The 14,446-nt window shown below is 40.1% G+C and overlaps 1 protein-coding gene across 1 annotated transcript in view; it reads left to right on the forward strand.

Moving 5' to 3' along the window:
* BCL2 (BCL2 apoptosis regulator) overlaps positions 1-13,403 on the forward strand; it is a 94,128-nt gene extending 80,725 nt beyond the window's left edge. The window contains exon 2 of the mRNA XM_014872429.2: positions 8,693-13,403. Coding sequence (XP_014727915.1) covers positions 8,693-8,827 — 135 coding nt within the window. The 3' untranslated portion in view covers positions 8,828-13,403. The remainder of the gene's footprint in view (positions 1-8,692) is intronic.
* Positions 13,404-14,446: the final 1,043 nt, after the last annotated feature.

Here is a 14,446-nt window from a genome sequence, read left to right on the forward strand (position 1 = left end):
GATTGATAGGAGCAAAACTCAACACCCAGAACACCAGCTTACTTCATTGGGAGCTGCCCATTACCAACAAAAAGAAAGGAAAGCCCACCACAGTTTTAAAGTTTCAGCATTATGTTTTTAAAATCTTAGCAGTGTCCAAGGTATGTGTCTTTCACAGTCAAAATTACTTGGAGTGTGCTGTGAATGCACAGACACAGATCAGTGCTGAACATCTGGTTAAAATAAATTACAGTCTTATTTTGCAAATAAAAATTCCTAGGGTCTACATGACAAAGTCTGGCCAGCACAACTATCTCATGGGGAAAAAATCACATCCCTAGTCTACAAAGATAACTATTTTGGCATCATTCCCTTCCCCACTATGTAGACTTACGTAGACTTAGACCAGAGAGGAGTCCTTTTGCCAGTATAACTCACATTGTTTGGGAGGTACTTCAACCATGCTGGCAGATTCCTGCAGCTGGTATAAGCCATGTTTCCATCAAGGAATATGGCCATAACAGTGACAACAGCAAAGCCATGAAGTACTTAAAGAATAGCACTTTTTCTCCTGTTACCAGTGTCCAATATTTTTCAGTTTTAGAGCTTCCTGCTAAAAGGAAACACACAGAATTTGTGCCCTTCCTTAGATCATCAAGACATTATTTCTTGTTACAGAAGAATTAAAGTATACATAATAGATAGGATGTGTGTTACTTTCCAGCAAACTGGTGGTACTTCCTTTGAATGGGAGAAGATCCCAGTTCTCCTGCAGGATGCCTGTTATATGTTTTGGTATTGGTTTTAGAGGTCGAGAGTCAGAGATGGCTTGCCTTTTATTAGGTCTTCATATTTTGGTTTTGCTGGGTGGCATTTAAATAAATCTAATGGTCATAGTTAATGAATTACAACTGTGTATGCAAATTAATTTGAGCTGTTTTGAATAACAAAACAAAGTCCTTTACTCTGTGACTTGGCTTGTGTTCTTACCCTCTTACTGGTCCTTTTTTTTTTTATGTGGCCCCTATTATCTCTTGCCTAACATTTACTAAAGGACTTTCTGGATGAACCCAAAAATTGAAGATTTCCCAGCCCACCTTAATCTATGAGCCCCCCGTCCATAAGGCAAGGCAACACATAAAGCTGTCTTGACTTAAAAGTTTAGCTTTTTTTGACAACAGTTTTCACCTGTCCTACTTAGTTAATTTTGTCCGAATTTCTACTTGCTTCAGTCTACATAGACTCTGCTCGTTCCTTTCCCTGATCCTCCACCCTCCATTTCTCTACCAGGTCTCACATTTTGGTGCAAGTGGCGGACAGGAGAGAAAGGACAAAAAGTGGAGTGAAGGGAGGCACCCAATTAAAAACAATCTCTTCTGAGCAGATGCAGACCTGGAATTTCCCCTTATTTTAATTTCCCATTATCACTTAGCTGTGAATTGATGAGAACATGAGCAAGACACCAAGAGGCCCCATTCTCATGTGAGAATTTGCAGCATTCCAACAGACTGCTAGGACCTGTCTGCCTCCCACAGCTCCTGGTGGGAGGGCTAACTTAGGAAATGGCAAAAGACAGCAATGACCAAAAAATACTGCCTCTTCTCTGCCTCAAGTAAGGCTTTTCCAGGTGAGCAGAAATGGTCTGAGCCGCTAATGAGATGCAGGCTGCCAAAGAAAACACATGGGCAAATTCGTATTTTCCAGGCAGCTGGTGGTAGAAATGTAACTGTCCATTGAAGTCTACAGCATAACCTTTTTTTGCACTTAGTCATTAAATTGCAAAGATAGATTTATCGTGAGGTTACTTCAGCGTAATGTTAGCTGTGTTGTCTCACTGGCCCTGTAAATCAGTTGCCTGTCACAAGATTTAGAAAAAAAACAAGCACCTGCATCAAGTCACACAAGGATTGGGTGACTTGGCCTCTTTCTGCTGGAGCACCATGGAGCACCACGGAGCACCATGGAACAGCCAGGCCACCACTCCAGCTCTGTGTTACTCTTGCTCAATGCTGAGCACGAGTTTGTCAAGCCAAAGGAGTTTGGATTTGAACTGAGTGTTGAAACAACAAACATGAGATGGAGCATATCCCTGAGGGATGTTAAAACAAGCAGCAGAAAAACGCATGACTGGTCCCTCGTGGTGCAGTCAATGGGACAACCTGCTCAGACCAGTTGGATTTCACCCATCTGGTTCACATGTGCACTCAGCCTTTTCTGTCCAAGGCCACCCTGAGCCAGGTCCCTCCTCTGGCTGACAGCTTTGCCACCTTGCTGTCCTCTCTCTGCCTCCACTCATACCTGTGCCTTGAGCCCGGCGCCGCTGGATGCACTTGTTAAATGACAGCCTCCGTGGCCTGGAGGACAAACACTGTGCCACAGCACTCTGAGCACTTCTACAAGCAGCTACTTTCATTTCCTATTTCCCAGGCTGTTACATGATTTAACTCTTCTGCGGCAGCTCAAGAGCAGCCCAGGCAGCTGGAGCAGGCAGGGAATATAATGGGGGATGCGTTCACATTTCCCTCTAGTGTCAGTGCAGCACCCACTGTAGACAAATCTTCAGAGCTGCGCCTTTAAATTAGCTGGGCTATTTGCAGTATAAGGGCACTCATATTGAAAGCCAGTTACAAGCAAGACAGAGAATTTAGAAAGATTTAGAGAAAAACAGGCCTGCATTGACATTCAAGCTCATTTTGTCATTATTTTTTAAAAAGCCATTCTGAAGATTTGACAGGGGTCTTAATGCATCCATCTTTTCAGAGGATGAAGGTATAAGAACAATGTTACAGGGTGACATGAGTCTCCCCAGCAGCTCTGTGACACTTCCTCTCTCCTCCAAAGTGATTCACAAATCTAGAAATGGGTGTCACTACATTTACTGTTGCATGTGAATGTAAACTCTTTAGTATGGGTTTGATAATTTGGGGAAGAATATGGCCCACTAATTACTTGGTTTTAGTGCAACTGAGATTCATGTGTAGGGACACATTTGTTTTCTATGTAGAACAGTTTCTAGCACTCTATTTAAGTAAGATACCTTCAGAAAATTAAATAAGCCAGCAAATTATTTGAGTAGGACTATCAACCTACAAAAGATCTGTAAATTGTGAAGGATCAAATAGAGCAGTTTTGACCGTGTTGCTTGCACACAGCATTTTGTCCAGAAGGCCTTCTCACTTTCTTTTTCTCATAATTGCTAATAGTGCTTCCTCAGAAGTGGCAACAAATACCACCAGCTAGCTGCTGCAGTGACATTACAGCTATTATCCTGATGCCAGAAATACTTCATTTTATAGTGTGGGCCTTTCCAGGAATAAGAGAATGAGGCAGCCTCCATTAGGTCTGGGCTTTTGCATATTGCAGAACCACGTCTAAATGAATTAAATAGAGATGCCAAGACTAAATTACTGAAACAGTTCTCATGCTAACTTGGTTTGACAAAAATGTGACCTAGTCTGAACACCAGATGGATTTCCATCCAAGCTGAGTGATCAACACCTTACAAATCCTGTGTTTAAAGATGTGGCTTGACTATTCCTCAAAGCCTGGATTTACCCTTCATCTCACAGGGGTCTGTAGAAAACCTGCCTGCCAGCAGGGTCACTCTTTAGGAGCACAGACAGGAGGACTAGTCATCACCATTACTGTAACTACTCACATTTATGCATTTCTAAGCATATGCATCAATTTTCATGAGCAAACCTAACCATAGTCAGACCTTGCTCCTTAGATGTCTCCATCTGAGTGACAAGTTTTTCGTCAGTCATGCAAATAATATTTCCACTAATGCCAGTTCACACAGCCTTACAGTGAGAGCCACAAAATCAGAGGCTCACCCATGCAGGAATTTATACAAATTGATAGTAAGGACAAGGAACAAAGAAGTTAGTTAGGCAAGACTACTGTGATGAAAACCAGTTTTGTTCAAAGTCAGAAACCTCAGACAACACTGGACAAACAAAATTAAAAAGTGTTTGCAGCCAGCATCTAACACATCAGCTGCAGACCTAACACTGTGTCAAAACAGAATCACAGAATCATAGCAGGTTGGACAAGAACCTCTGTCATCATCAAGTCCAACCATTAACCTACCACTGCCGTGTTCATCACTGAACCATGTCTCCAAAATACACCCAATTTTCTACCACGAGCAAAGGTGAAGGGGGAAAGAAAAAAAAAAAAAATATGGGAATCGGTTTAGGGGTTCACATGCCAAAGCCACTCCCCAGGCAGGTACTTTTTCCATGATCAGCAGGGCTTGTGTGGTGACACCTTCTTTTCCTTCCCATTATAATTTGTTAATGTGCACCTGGCAGGACTACCTGCGTGTCAGCACTCCCAGGTGTAAAAAGATATCGGCCTCTCTAAAGATACGGACCTTGTGAAACGTCACACCTCGGCACAGCACAGCCAAGCTGCCCTTATTTGCATGTACTCACGACTTAGGCTTGCATAAAAGACTCATAAACTCTTTGGGAAAAGAACAGCTACACATTTGTCTACTTTTTGTGTTCCAAGAACTTTTCTCGTTAGCTGCAAGATGACATTTTAATGAGGTTTCACTGCATAGAAAACATGGGACGATTTAAACAGCTCTGTCCACCCCCTCCCTCCCTCCCTCCCTCCTCAGACTCTTTCTGAAATGAGTTACCATGCGGGAACAAAAGCTTTTATGAGAATTTATGTCATTCGTGTGGAGGCAGGGGTGAGGAAAAAGTCATTCAGCTGCCAAACCTTGGCATCAGAGTGTATGCCATTCCCTCTCCTGCCCCGTGCCGGGTGGCAAAGTGGCTTTGTTCAGACCTGTGCAAGTTTCTTCAAAAGCCAGGGGCTAGTGTGTGTTTGTTTGTTTGTTTTGGAGTCACAGAGAGGGCAACGTAAAATAGCTGCGAGGCAATTCCCGTACGGTAAAATGGAAGTCTCTCTGGCTCTTCATTCAATACAATGTGGCTCAAGAGGATATCCTGCCAACCAAATGATAACGAGGGAAATAAAGTCACTTCCTCACCAGCTGTTTGATTCAGGTAGAAAAGGAAGCGTTTACTTCCTCATGTTTGCTCTCTCTCCGCCGCCCCCTCAGAAATGCCAGGCAGAAATTGCATTCTCCCCCCACCTTTTTGGTAAGGAGCTGCCAGATCCATAATGCTGCTCTGGGCTCAGCCTGTGGGCAGTACGTCCTCCTCTGCGACTGAGGAGCTGTGCCTTGCCTCTCGGGCTGGGGTGCAAGCTGAGCTGCAAGAGGACCGAGGTTGAACAAACTTGGCTCATTCCACAAGCAAAGAATGCCCGTGTAATTAAAGATGACATTTGTTTCTTGGATCAGAGCTGCCGAATTTGGGCCAGCGGAAGAGCGGGATAGTGTGATCTCTTTGTTTTGAGACTGCCCTGACTCAGTGCACTATTACGCCTCCTAATCCTCCCACAGTGACAAACTCCACTTCTGTCCTGGGCTCCCTGCAAATCCCTGGAACTCTGGCCAGGAACATGCTGTGTCCTCCCTATGTATAGTCCAGTGGGCAAGAAGGCAGTGAGGGGTGCCCTGGGACAATCCTCGTGGCTTCCAGTCAAAGCAGGCAAGGTGAAGCAGGCATCTCACGTGCTTTGGTGCCTAAGAGGAGCTCAGGCAGAGCATCTTTCCCTTCTCCACTGCCACCTTCCTTGCTTCACAGAAACAGTCAACACGAAGTTACACAGTAAACCAGCAATGGACTGATTTGACTTAATAAAAGCTTCTTAAGAAATGGCTTTTTAAAAACTTACAGAGCTGAATGAAGAGTTCTTTTCCATATAATTTTTAACAGCCCTGATATAATTTTACATCCAGGATATAACTTCCCATTAAATTTTGAAGGTCTTAAAAGCAAGGTCTGCAGCGATTTTCTTTCCAATTGTATAAGACTTCCAGAAAGGTTGACCAAGCCAGAACTTGCCTCGGTCTATTTGCCAAGGGGACCCTTGCTTTCATTATAAAGAGTGCTTTTCAAAGGACATCAAGTGTTTCAAACAATTTTCCTAATCTTATTTATTTTAGCTGAGGTTCTCTTATTTTAAACAGAGCAGTTTAGGTGACAAAAATCCAGTGACAAATACATGGGTTTACAGAAGACAAAACCTTATGAAATGTTAAGATTATGTTTAGGGTTCTCTTTGTGCTAAAATAGTTTTCAGCAACGGGTCATACTTCCCTCCTCCCACCCCCCTTGTTTTAGTACATAAAATGGACATGTGTTTATTTAAAACAGGTTTGAAACTTAAACAAATAGTGACAGGCTGTTCAAACAAGCTTCGGAAATAGGCCTAATCAGGATGTTTGAGAAGGGGAGGGGGAACAGTCATAAAGAGCTACTTGTAATATATAGTGCAGACACCATTAGGTTGGGTTCATGTTATTGTTGTAATAATCTCGGACAAAAAACTACTGCATGCTGCACATTTTTTGTTAACATTCCTCTTTTGAGCCATAGGTTATGCCATATTTTTGTCTTGTATCCAAGTTTTACTGTTCCCCTCCGTCCATCTCCATGCCCAATATCAGGAGTTCTATGGAATCATTGGGAGTGGTCTCATAGAAAAACTGGGAGGAATATTCCCTAACTGGGATAGAAGGGAGGCACGAAATATGCTCATTTTGATATTGATACTGTGTATGCATCAACTGTCATGAATATACAGAAGTGGGACCTTCCCTGCAGAAAGAAACCATGAAAACCTTAACGTTTAAATGTTTTCACACAACTTGCGTTTCCATGAGGGGGTTTTTTTCATTTCCTCTCTTTTCCACCCATAATAATATCACCAAGTGTTGAACTTTACCCTTGTTGTTGTTTTATAAGGCCCGATCTTGAACTCCCTATACAGACAAGACTCCCGTGGAAGTCAGTGAGTCTGTACTGGCGACAACAGGATTTAGCCCAGTCTGTAACATTTTAGGATATTGTGTTACTTCATAGCCTTAAGGAGAAATAAAAGCAGCTTTCCAAAGAGCTGCACAGCAAACCAAGTGTGCTTTTTCAGCTTTGCAACAGCACAGCAGAATATTAAGGCCAGAGTTTGCAAATGTCTATGTCAAAAAACAGGCAGCTAAGTAAAAGTTGCCAATTTATCTCTGAAATGAAGAGTTTGCATTTAAACATTCCATCTTCCCCACAAAAGGTTAAGCTGCTTTCATTTAAGAATATACCTTTGGAAACCCAACTTGGAAAATGATTGCCTAGAGGAACAAGCATTGTGAAATAGCAAGAGGCAGATGTGTTTTCACGTCACTCGCTTGGCAAGAACCTGTGGCTGTTCTGTTACCAAGTCTTACCTACTTACATCCACTCTGACCTACAGCATGCACCAATATTACTTAATGCAATTACACTTTTTGGAAGCAAATATCTATTATTTATTTGAATCTCACTCAGCTTCTAGTGAATAGAAGTTAAAATGTTAAAAAAACCTTACACGCCCTCTCGTGGTAAAACCACAAACGCGCCTCTTCTGACAATAACTAGAGACGCCTGATGAGAGAAACTAATTTAACTACAGAATTTGATTATCGTTAACTCGGTTGGGAGGTTTACATCAATAATGGACACTTTTATCTCCTCAATTCCTGCTGTAAACCATAACTATATATGCATTATTAGAAGACAGGTTACCTCCTATATAATAACATTGCAAAATAGCTAAAGGCACTATAATTTATTACAGAATGTTAACTTCTACCAAAAATGGGAAGTCTAGGGTAATAAAAGTAAAGGCAGAAACTGTCACGTAAGATAGCTGTTTCATGGGCTTATTTCAATAGCTTGGGAGCAGACCTTAATTGGCCGCACAGTAAAAGAGTGGCCATAAATGATTCTATCAGTTTTGTCACATTTTAAAAGTCATTCAGCTTGGGTATTTACTGCTTTCCTGCCATACGGTATGATTTATCTGTCTCTCTGGAACGCTCTGAAGCTTCATGATCGTTAGGAATTGCAGCCTGAAAGAAAGGCATTACGTGTAGAGTATCACCAATACAATCATTTGGTCAAATCCCACTGCATTTATGAGTTACAAAAACTTTATCTTTGCTACTTAAACAGCCTTTCCATTTGGTGCCTACGTGCATGATCAGATTTTCCCGGAGCACTGGACCACGGCATCACCCTTTTTGGTGACAATTGTGAAATATTATCATAGGTGTAACACAACCCTAACACCTTCAGTTCATATGGAAGAAACATCTGTGGCTACTACACAAAGTCTTCTGAGCCCATCCCAAGGGAACCAAACAAATACTGCCCCATTTTCAATGAAGCTGATCTGCAATATGGATGCTCCTTGTCAAGTGAAAATGAAAGATTTGAAGAATGGAGGTTTATCTACTTCCTTTGTGTATGTTTGTATAGACAACATTTAGGACCCAAAATAGTGGTAACTTATATTTTAAAAGGCTGCTTCTGTCTTTTCTGTTAGACTGGGCATGCCTAAAGCAGAAGTCATAACCATAAGTAATTACAGCAATATTTATAAAGAAATAGGCAGGAGAACTTTTTATTAAGCACAAAAAACAGAACTCCCAAATCACTATTTTAATAGGTTTGTGTGGTCTTCTTGTGTCACTGGCATTGTTGGGTGACCCCTGAGGATGAAGAAGTTGCCTCCCTTTCCCCATTCCCCCTACTCCCCCAAAACACAGTAACTGCAATTCTGATATTCCTTTTCTCATTATTTCCCTTTCTAGGATGCCTTTGTGGAGTTGTACGGCAACAGTATGAGGCCTTTGTTCGATTTCTCCTGGATCTCTCTGAAGACTATCCTGAGTCTGGTTCTGGTGGGAGCTTGCATCACTCTTGGCGCTTATCTTGGACATAAGTAGAGTCACCCAGTTTATTGTGGATTACAAAAGTCTTTCAAAACAACAAAATAATATTTTTTTTTCTGTAGCACAATGATATTTTATGAGCAAAGCAACTTCCCAGCGAAAGATTAAATCAGCTATTACTGCCAAAGGAAATATCATTTATTTTTACATCGCCGGAAAATTATTTATTAAAAGATATTTACATTTTAACCTGCTATTTTCAGAACCTCAGCAAGTTGTATCTGTCATCACATCATGTTGTTATTCTTAACTTTAATGAGCCCCAGAGTATTTTACGTTCTTTTTTTTTTTTTTTTAATTAATGCCGCTGGCTGGATTATTTTATCTCTGAAGAGTGAATATACTGACAAAGACCTACCTGCTTACACTTACAAGGGCAGTTACTTGAGCTGCTAAAAACTGCCAAATTGTGTTGAATTTCCTAGCATTTTCCAGGAGGGATCTGAAATAAAAGGTCAGCATGAACAAAGTTCTCACCCTGTCCTGCTGGCAAGAACTGACGTAGTAAACAATTCAACATGGTACATATGTGGAGTCAAGACAGAAACTTCTTGAAGGACACTCTGTTATCCCTACAGGAGAACAGTTGGAAATACGATTGCCTATGCCTTTTAAACATGTGTTTTCAAGTTACCAGCTGTGCCATCACATCATAATCACAATACCCACACAATACATGTCAACTTTTTTTTAATAGAAGTGTGAAGTTAAATCTTTGGGGCTCGCAGGAAATTGCTGTTCCAATGATTTTCTCAGCAGCAAAATGTTTTTTGTGGCTACTGACACAGAAACATCAGGAGACCTTAAGTGCCTGCTTCAACAGAGCAGAGCTGGAGTCTGAAGACCTGACCTGTGTCCCACTTTAGTGGGCTCATATCTGCAACTAATCCTGCTTACTTACAGAGTTCCTCCAGGGGTTTGAAACCAATTAGATGTGGTCTCTAAATCCCTGAAAGTTGAAAAAGATCTTAATTTTATTTGGCAAAAAGCAGACCTCAGCTAAGTTACAGATTAGCTCTGACTATCCTTGTTTATCAAACTGGACACCAAAATCAAGTTCATTTTCATAACAGGAAAGGAAAGTGAGATTTATCATCCTGCCCCTCACCCTCAAAACATTTTCATGCTAATAATCTCCTAAGACTGTCTGCAGAAGAAAAGTTGATGAAGAAACTCAAAATCCTCTCTCTGGACAGAGACTCTTTGACACCTCTCTTGTGCGGGTGCCTACTGTCATCTCAAGTGAAAATAGGGTGAAGGAAAAGGGGGAGTGGGAGGTGTGAAGTCATCTACTCCTGTTACAAAATGCAACACAAGTAAAATTAATGCAGAGTACATAATACAGTTTTATAAGCAGACCTGTGTTCAAAGCGGGGCTTTCCGTGGGCTCGATGGGGGCCAGGAGTCCCCTGGAAACTGAAGACTCTGAGGTGTCGAGTCCCAGGGGCTGTTCTGAGGCATGGAAATGTCCAGTTTCAAATGTTTTAAATCCCACGCTTCTATTTTTTCTATGAAACTTTTGAAATCTGGGATTTGTGGGTAAATGGATGTCCAGATGTAAAAGGAAAGTTTGCAAAGCTCTGGATAAAATGTACCGTACAATACGTAAGTGCTCAAAGGGTGAAAAACACGCAGTGAATAAACTGTAGGTCCAACCTCAAGATTTCAGCTGAATAACTTTGTGGCATTATATGCAAAATATCTCCAGTAACTCGGGAATGTATTATGTTCAATGTTAAGGCTGTAGTTGATGTTGTGTCTTCAAAGCTGCTTTTATGTTTGGTTGGTTTTTTTAAGAGTTGTACATCTCAGCATTTTTACTGCTATTTAGTCGTGGCACCTACACTTTGTATGAGCAAAGATGGAGCAAGCTTACATTTCAGATTTGAAATTACTTAATTTTATAGAAACGTAGAAAGGAAATATTTCTAAGAACACAAAAATGTGAACTATGCTTGATTAAAGGAAAAGGAAAAATCTCACCATCAAACAGTACCTGCAGTGCTTTCAGAGTGCTTCTGTAAGAAGTGGGCATGGTCATGTAGGGTTTTTATGAAAAATATTTCAAATCAGAGGAACTGAGGAGTATTGTGGATTGAGTGTGGGCTTTGTTTTTTATCTCAGCTTATGAACTGAATTTGTTTGCAGCCAATTGCACAACTGGAATTGGCTGCTATTGAGCTTATGTTTCATTTCACAATCTAGTCTTCATTTCGATTTGTGCCCATATGCCCATTAAAGTTTATGAACTATTAGACCTCAAATTGTTTCAACATTGTTTATTTTATTAAAGGTTTACATTGTCAAAAGTAGTAAAAAATATCAATTCCAGTGCTGCTATAATACCAGGATAATTTGAATGGGGTTTTGGTTTTTAATACCTTCCAATGGCTAAAGTTTTTTTAAAGCTGCTTTAGAAATAATATGAAGACGACACATGATACACAATTAAATGAATACTGAGGATTTTGTGTTCCATTGTGTCTACTCACTGGACTTCCCAGTGTATTTGTTAGTACCAGGCAAAGAGAAGAGTCATGATGACTGTTGATGATTTTATTTTATTAAAGAGCTAATGGAGTTTTCCCATCCTGACTGCAGAATAGTACAGTATCGTGGCTGCATTAGGTATAATGATAGTGGATAATACATTTATTAAGAAAACATTTTAGAAACATTGAATGTATATAAAAGCTTGAACTTCTTAAATAAAATCCTCTCTTCTCACTCCTTCATTTCTTTTGCAATAATTCCTGTCTTTCCTACTCTTCATTACACTTCCATGTAAGATTTTTTTCTCCACAAAATGCCTTACAGCCTTCCATGCTCAGACTATGCTTCAGTGAAAACCCATCCTCTGTCACTGTGTATGCACAGACATCTGACCACTCCCACCATATCCAAATTGTAAAAGCAAAACAAAAAAATTTAGAAAGAGGGACACTTCTGAAGTGTTTAGGTGTAGAGAATCAGAGGTCAAAAAGGAAGGAAGAGGTCAAGAAGTGGAGGGAAATAGAGATCACTGAAACATCTCCCTGGTTAAAGACGAGTGTTACCTGGAATTTGTTTATCTTTCATCCTTTCCATTGAAAAAGGATGATATAAGGACAGAGAAAAAGCTTGCAGAGAGCCCACAATTATTTTTCACTAGAGAACTTTGTTAATGCTGAAGGCAGTCTGAAAACAGCCAATGCATAGGCATCGAAGGGAAGTACTGGATTTTGCTATATTCAGCTTTGGTATCCTTAATTCTTTTTCACTCAATTTTAAAAGAAAATAAAGTAGAAAAGTATTTTGCTTCTGAAAAAATAATGTGTAGGATCACCTGAGAGCTGTCATAAATCAGTAACTTAGGAACAGATGAAAAAATTGTGTAAAAGTATTCTGAAATTAGAGGTGATAGAGAGGACATTTCTTAATAGAACAAGCACTGGATCCATCAAAGGACTAATGGGGCTGTCAAGGTAACAGAATATACAGATGAGAAAGGAAGCTGGAAGATATGGAGAATGACATTGGTATGTAAGAAAACCTTCAGTTTCACATGTTGAAGGAGTTTACCCAAGATGATCTGAAAATAACTGTTAACTAAAAGCACCTAAAATGTGTGCACTACATGGCTACGATTACTAAAAAATTGTAATTACAAAATTACATGTAAACTATTATAAAATTATCTAGTCCATAAAAGTTTATCAGTTCGCTGTTATGATTGGGGATTATATAGCCTGAGTAGTTTTGCACTAAGAAGGAACAATTATGAAAAAAGAAGTCTGAAACCAGATGTGCAAAGGCAACACGAAGTCGATGCAGTTCAGAGAACACGGTCCCAGTCCCTCCAGTCCACACAGTCTCCCCAGCTGAGGCAGAGAGGGTCTGGACTGCATGCTTTGACCCTGAAGCATGACACTGCTTAGCTGTGCACCTGCACTCCACAAACCTATTGATTAAAAGTATTGTGAAGTAGCATGTTTAATGCCTTTCTTCTTTTTCCTCTCTCCATCTCTGAACAAACTAGCAAAATTATTCATTTATATTATGAGTTTATGGCTCAGTACTATGAAAAATTATACATATTTTAATTTATGGGTATAAAAATTCTTTCTCATTGCAAAAGCCCAGCTTTATTTTTCATTCCTATCTCTCTCTCCAATAAGGCTAAATACAAGGAAGACAAAAGAGCTAATTTAATCTGTATTTGGTTTAAATCACACTTCTATACTAAGTTAATGCAGCTTCATCACACAATGAAATTATCTTCAAAAAGTAATACAGCATTAAGAGTTCCACACAAAAACTATATATTTTTATAATTTAAATAGCGGTTTTTTTCTTTTTCTTCTGAATATTTGAATTTTAATTATCACCAGCATAAATGTACATAAGCAGATATTGTTTATCCAGTACCTTTGGATGATGTACGTATGGTAATGTAGTTTGTCAGTTTATCATCATTTAATATGATTATGTTGTTCTTTGTCTTTAAAATGTTATAAGAACATGCTGCCATTAAACTTTCCATGTCTGTCTAGTTTATATTGTGAAAAAATAATAAAAGCACACTGTGAGATACTTGTTTTGTATTTGCATTGTTTAGGATTTGTCGACAAAAAGCTACTCAAACATTTTGAGTGTAATCCCATAAATGACACGTAATGTTTCCTTCCTGATAGTTCTGTTCACCTGTTCTGCTCAGCAGTGGCCAGTCCTCACCAGCCTTGTTCATGAAGATGCAGTGACCCAGGTTTGAGTAGCTGCGGCTGTGTGAAATACAGCCCCCAGGTGTAGCCTGCACTTTGGGACCTAAGGACAGGGTCACCCTTTCTGCCCTCCCATTCACTTGATGCCTTGCAGAAAGCACAGCAAGGCTCTTCTATTTATTTGCTAAAACTTGCTTTCATTCTTGAAAACAGGAGCTGGAAATGCACATGAGCAAGTTTCAACAGGAGCTTTTGTTACTGCTGAAGGTTTCCTACGGTTATGACTGGTTTCCAAAAAGTATTTTGGTATTTTGCCTCTTACAGGCTCATGTTAATAGGCCCTTGGTTCACAGGGGTTGCATCTTAGCTTCTGTGGCTTTGACTCAGGTAGAACATAGATAAATGTGTTCAGGTAATGGGTAACTGCTTTAAGAATTTACCCAGCTTCTTGAGGGGATTTTGCAGCCACATGCATGCACTGGGCGTCATGAATGCACTTTTTATGAATACCTGAAATACACTGTTTAACGCTTTTCAAGCACAATTCAGGCACATGTGCAAAACATCTATCCCTCTGTCTGCATCCATGAAGACAGAGAAGGTGAAGGAACTCAGCCTGAAACTGAAAGAAGAAGCAACAGCAACAGAATGCAATGCATAGACTCTGTTCTCTGGGCTCTGGGATTTAACTGTCCAGCAGAGAGCAAGGTTACTAACCCTTTGCAAGGTAGAAGGTAAACCACATTGCAGTAGGGCAAGTACTACAATTTCTCTCTGCCATTATTCTGTGAAAAAAGAAGACAAAAACTTGGAGGAGAGCAGCCCCAAAGCTGCATTTTTTCTAGCTAAAACCTAACAAAGGAAGATGAGATTAAGTTTTCACAGGGAGTTCAGAAAAAACAGGTAAATTAGT

The sequence above is a fragment of the Sturnus vulgaris genome, chromosome 1 (genome assembly GCF_052056855.1).
Source record: "Sturnus vulgaris isolate bStuVul1 chromosome 1, bStuVul1.hap1, whole genome shotgun sequence".
NCBI lineage: Eukaryota > Metazoa > Chordata > Aves > Passeriformes > Sturnidae > Sturnus > Sturnus vulgaris.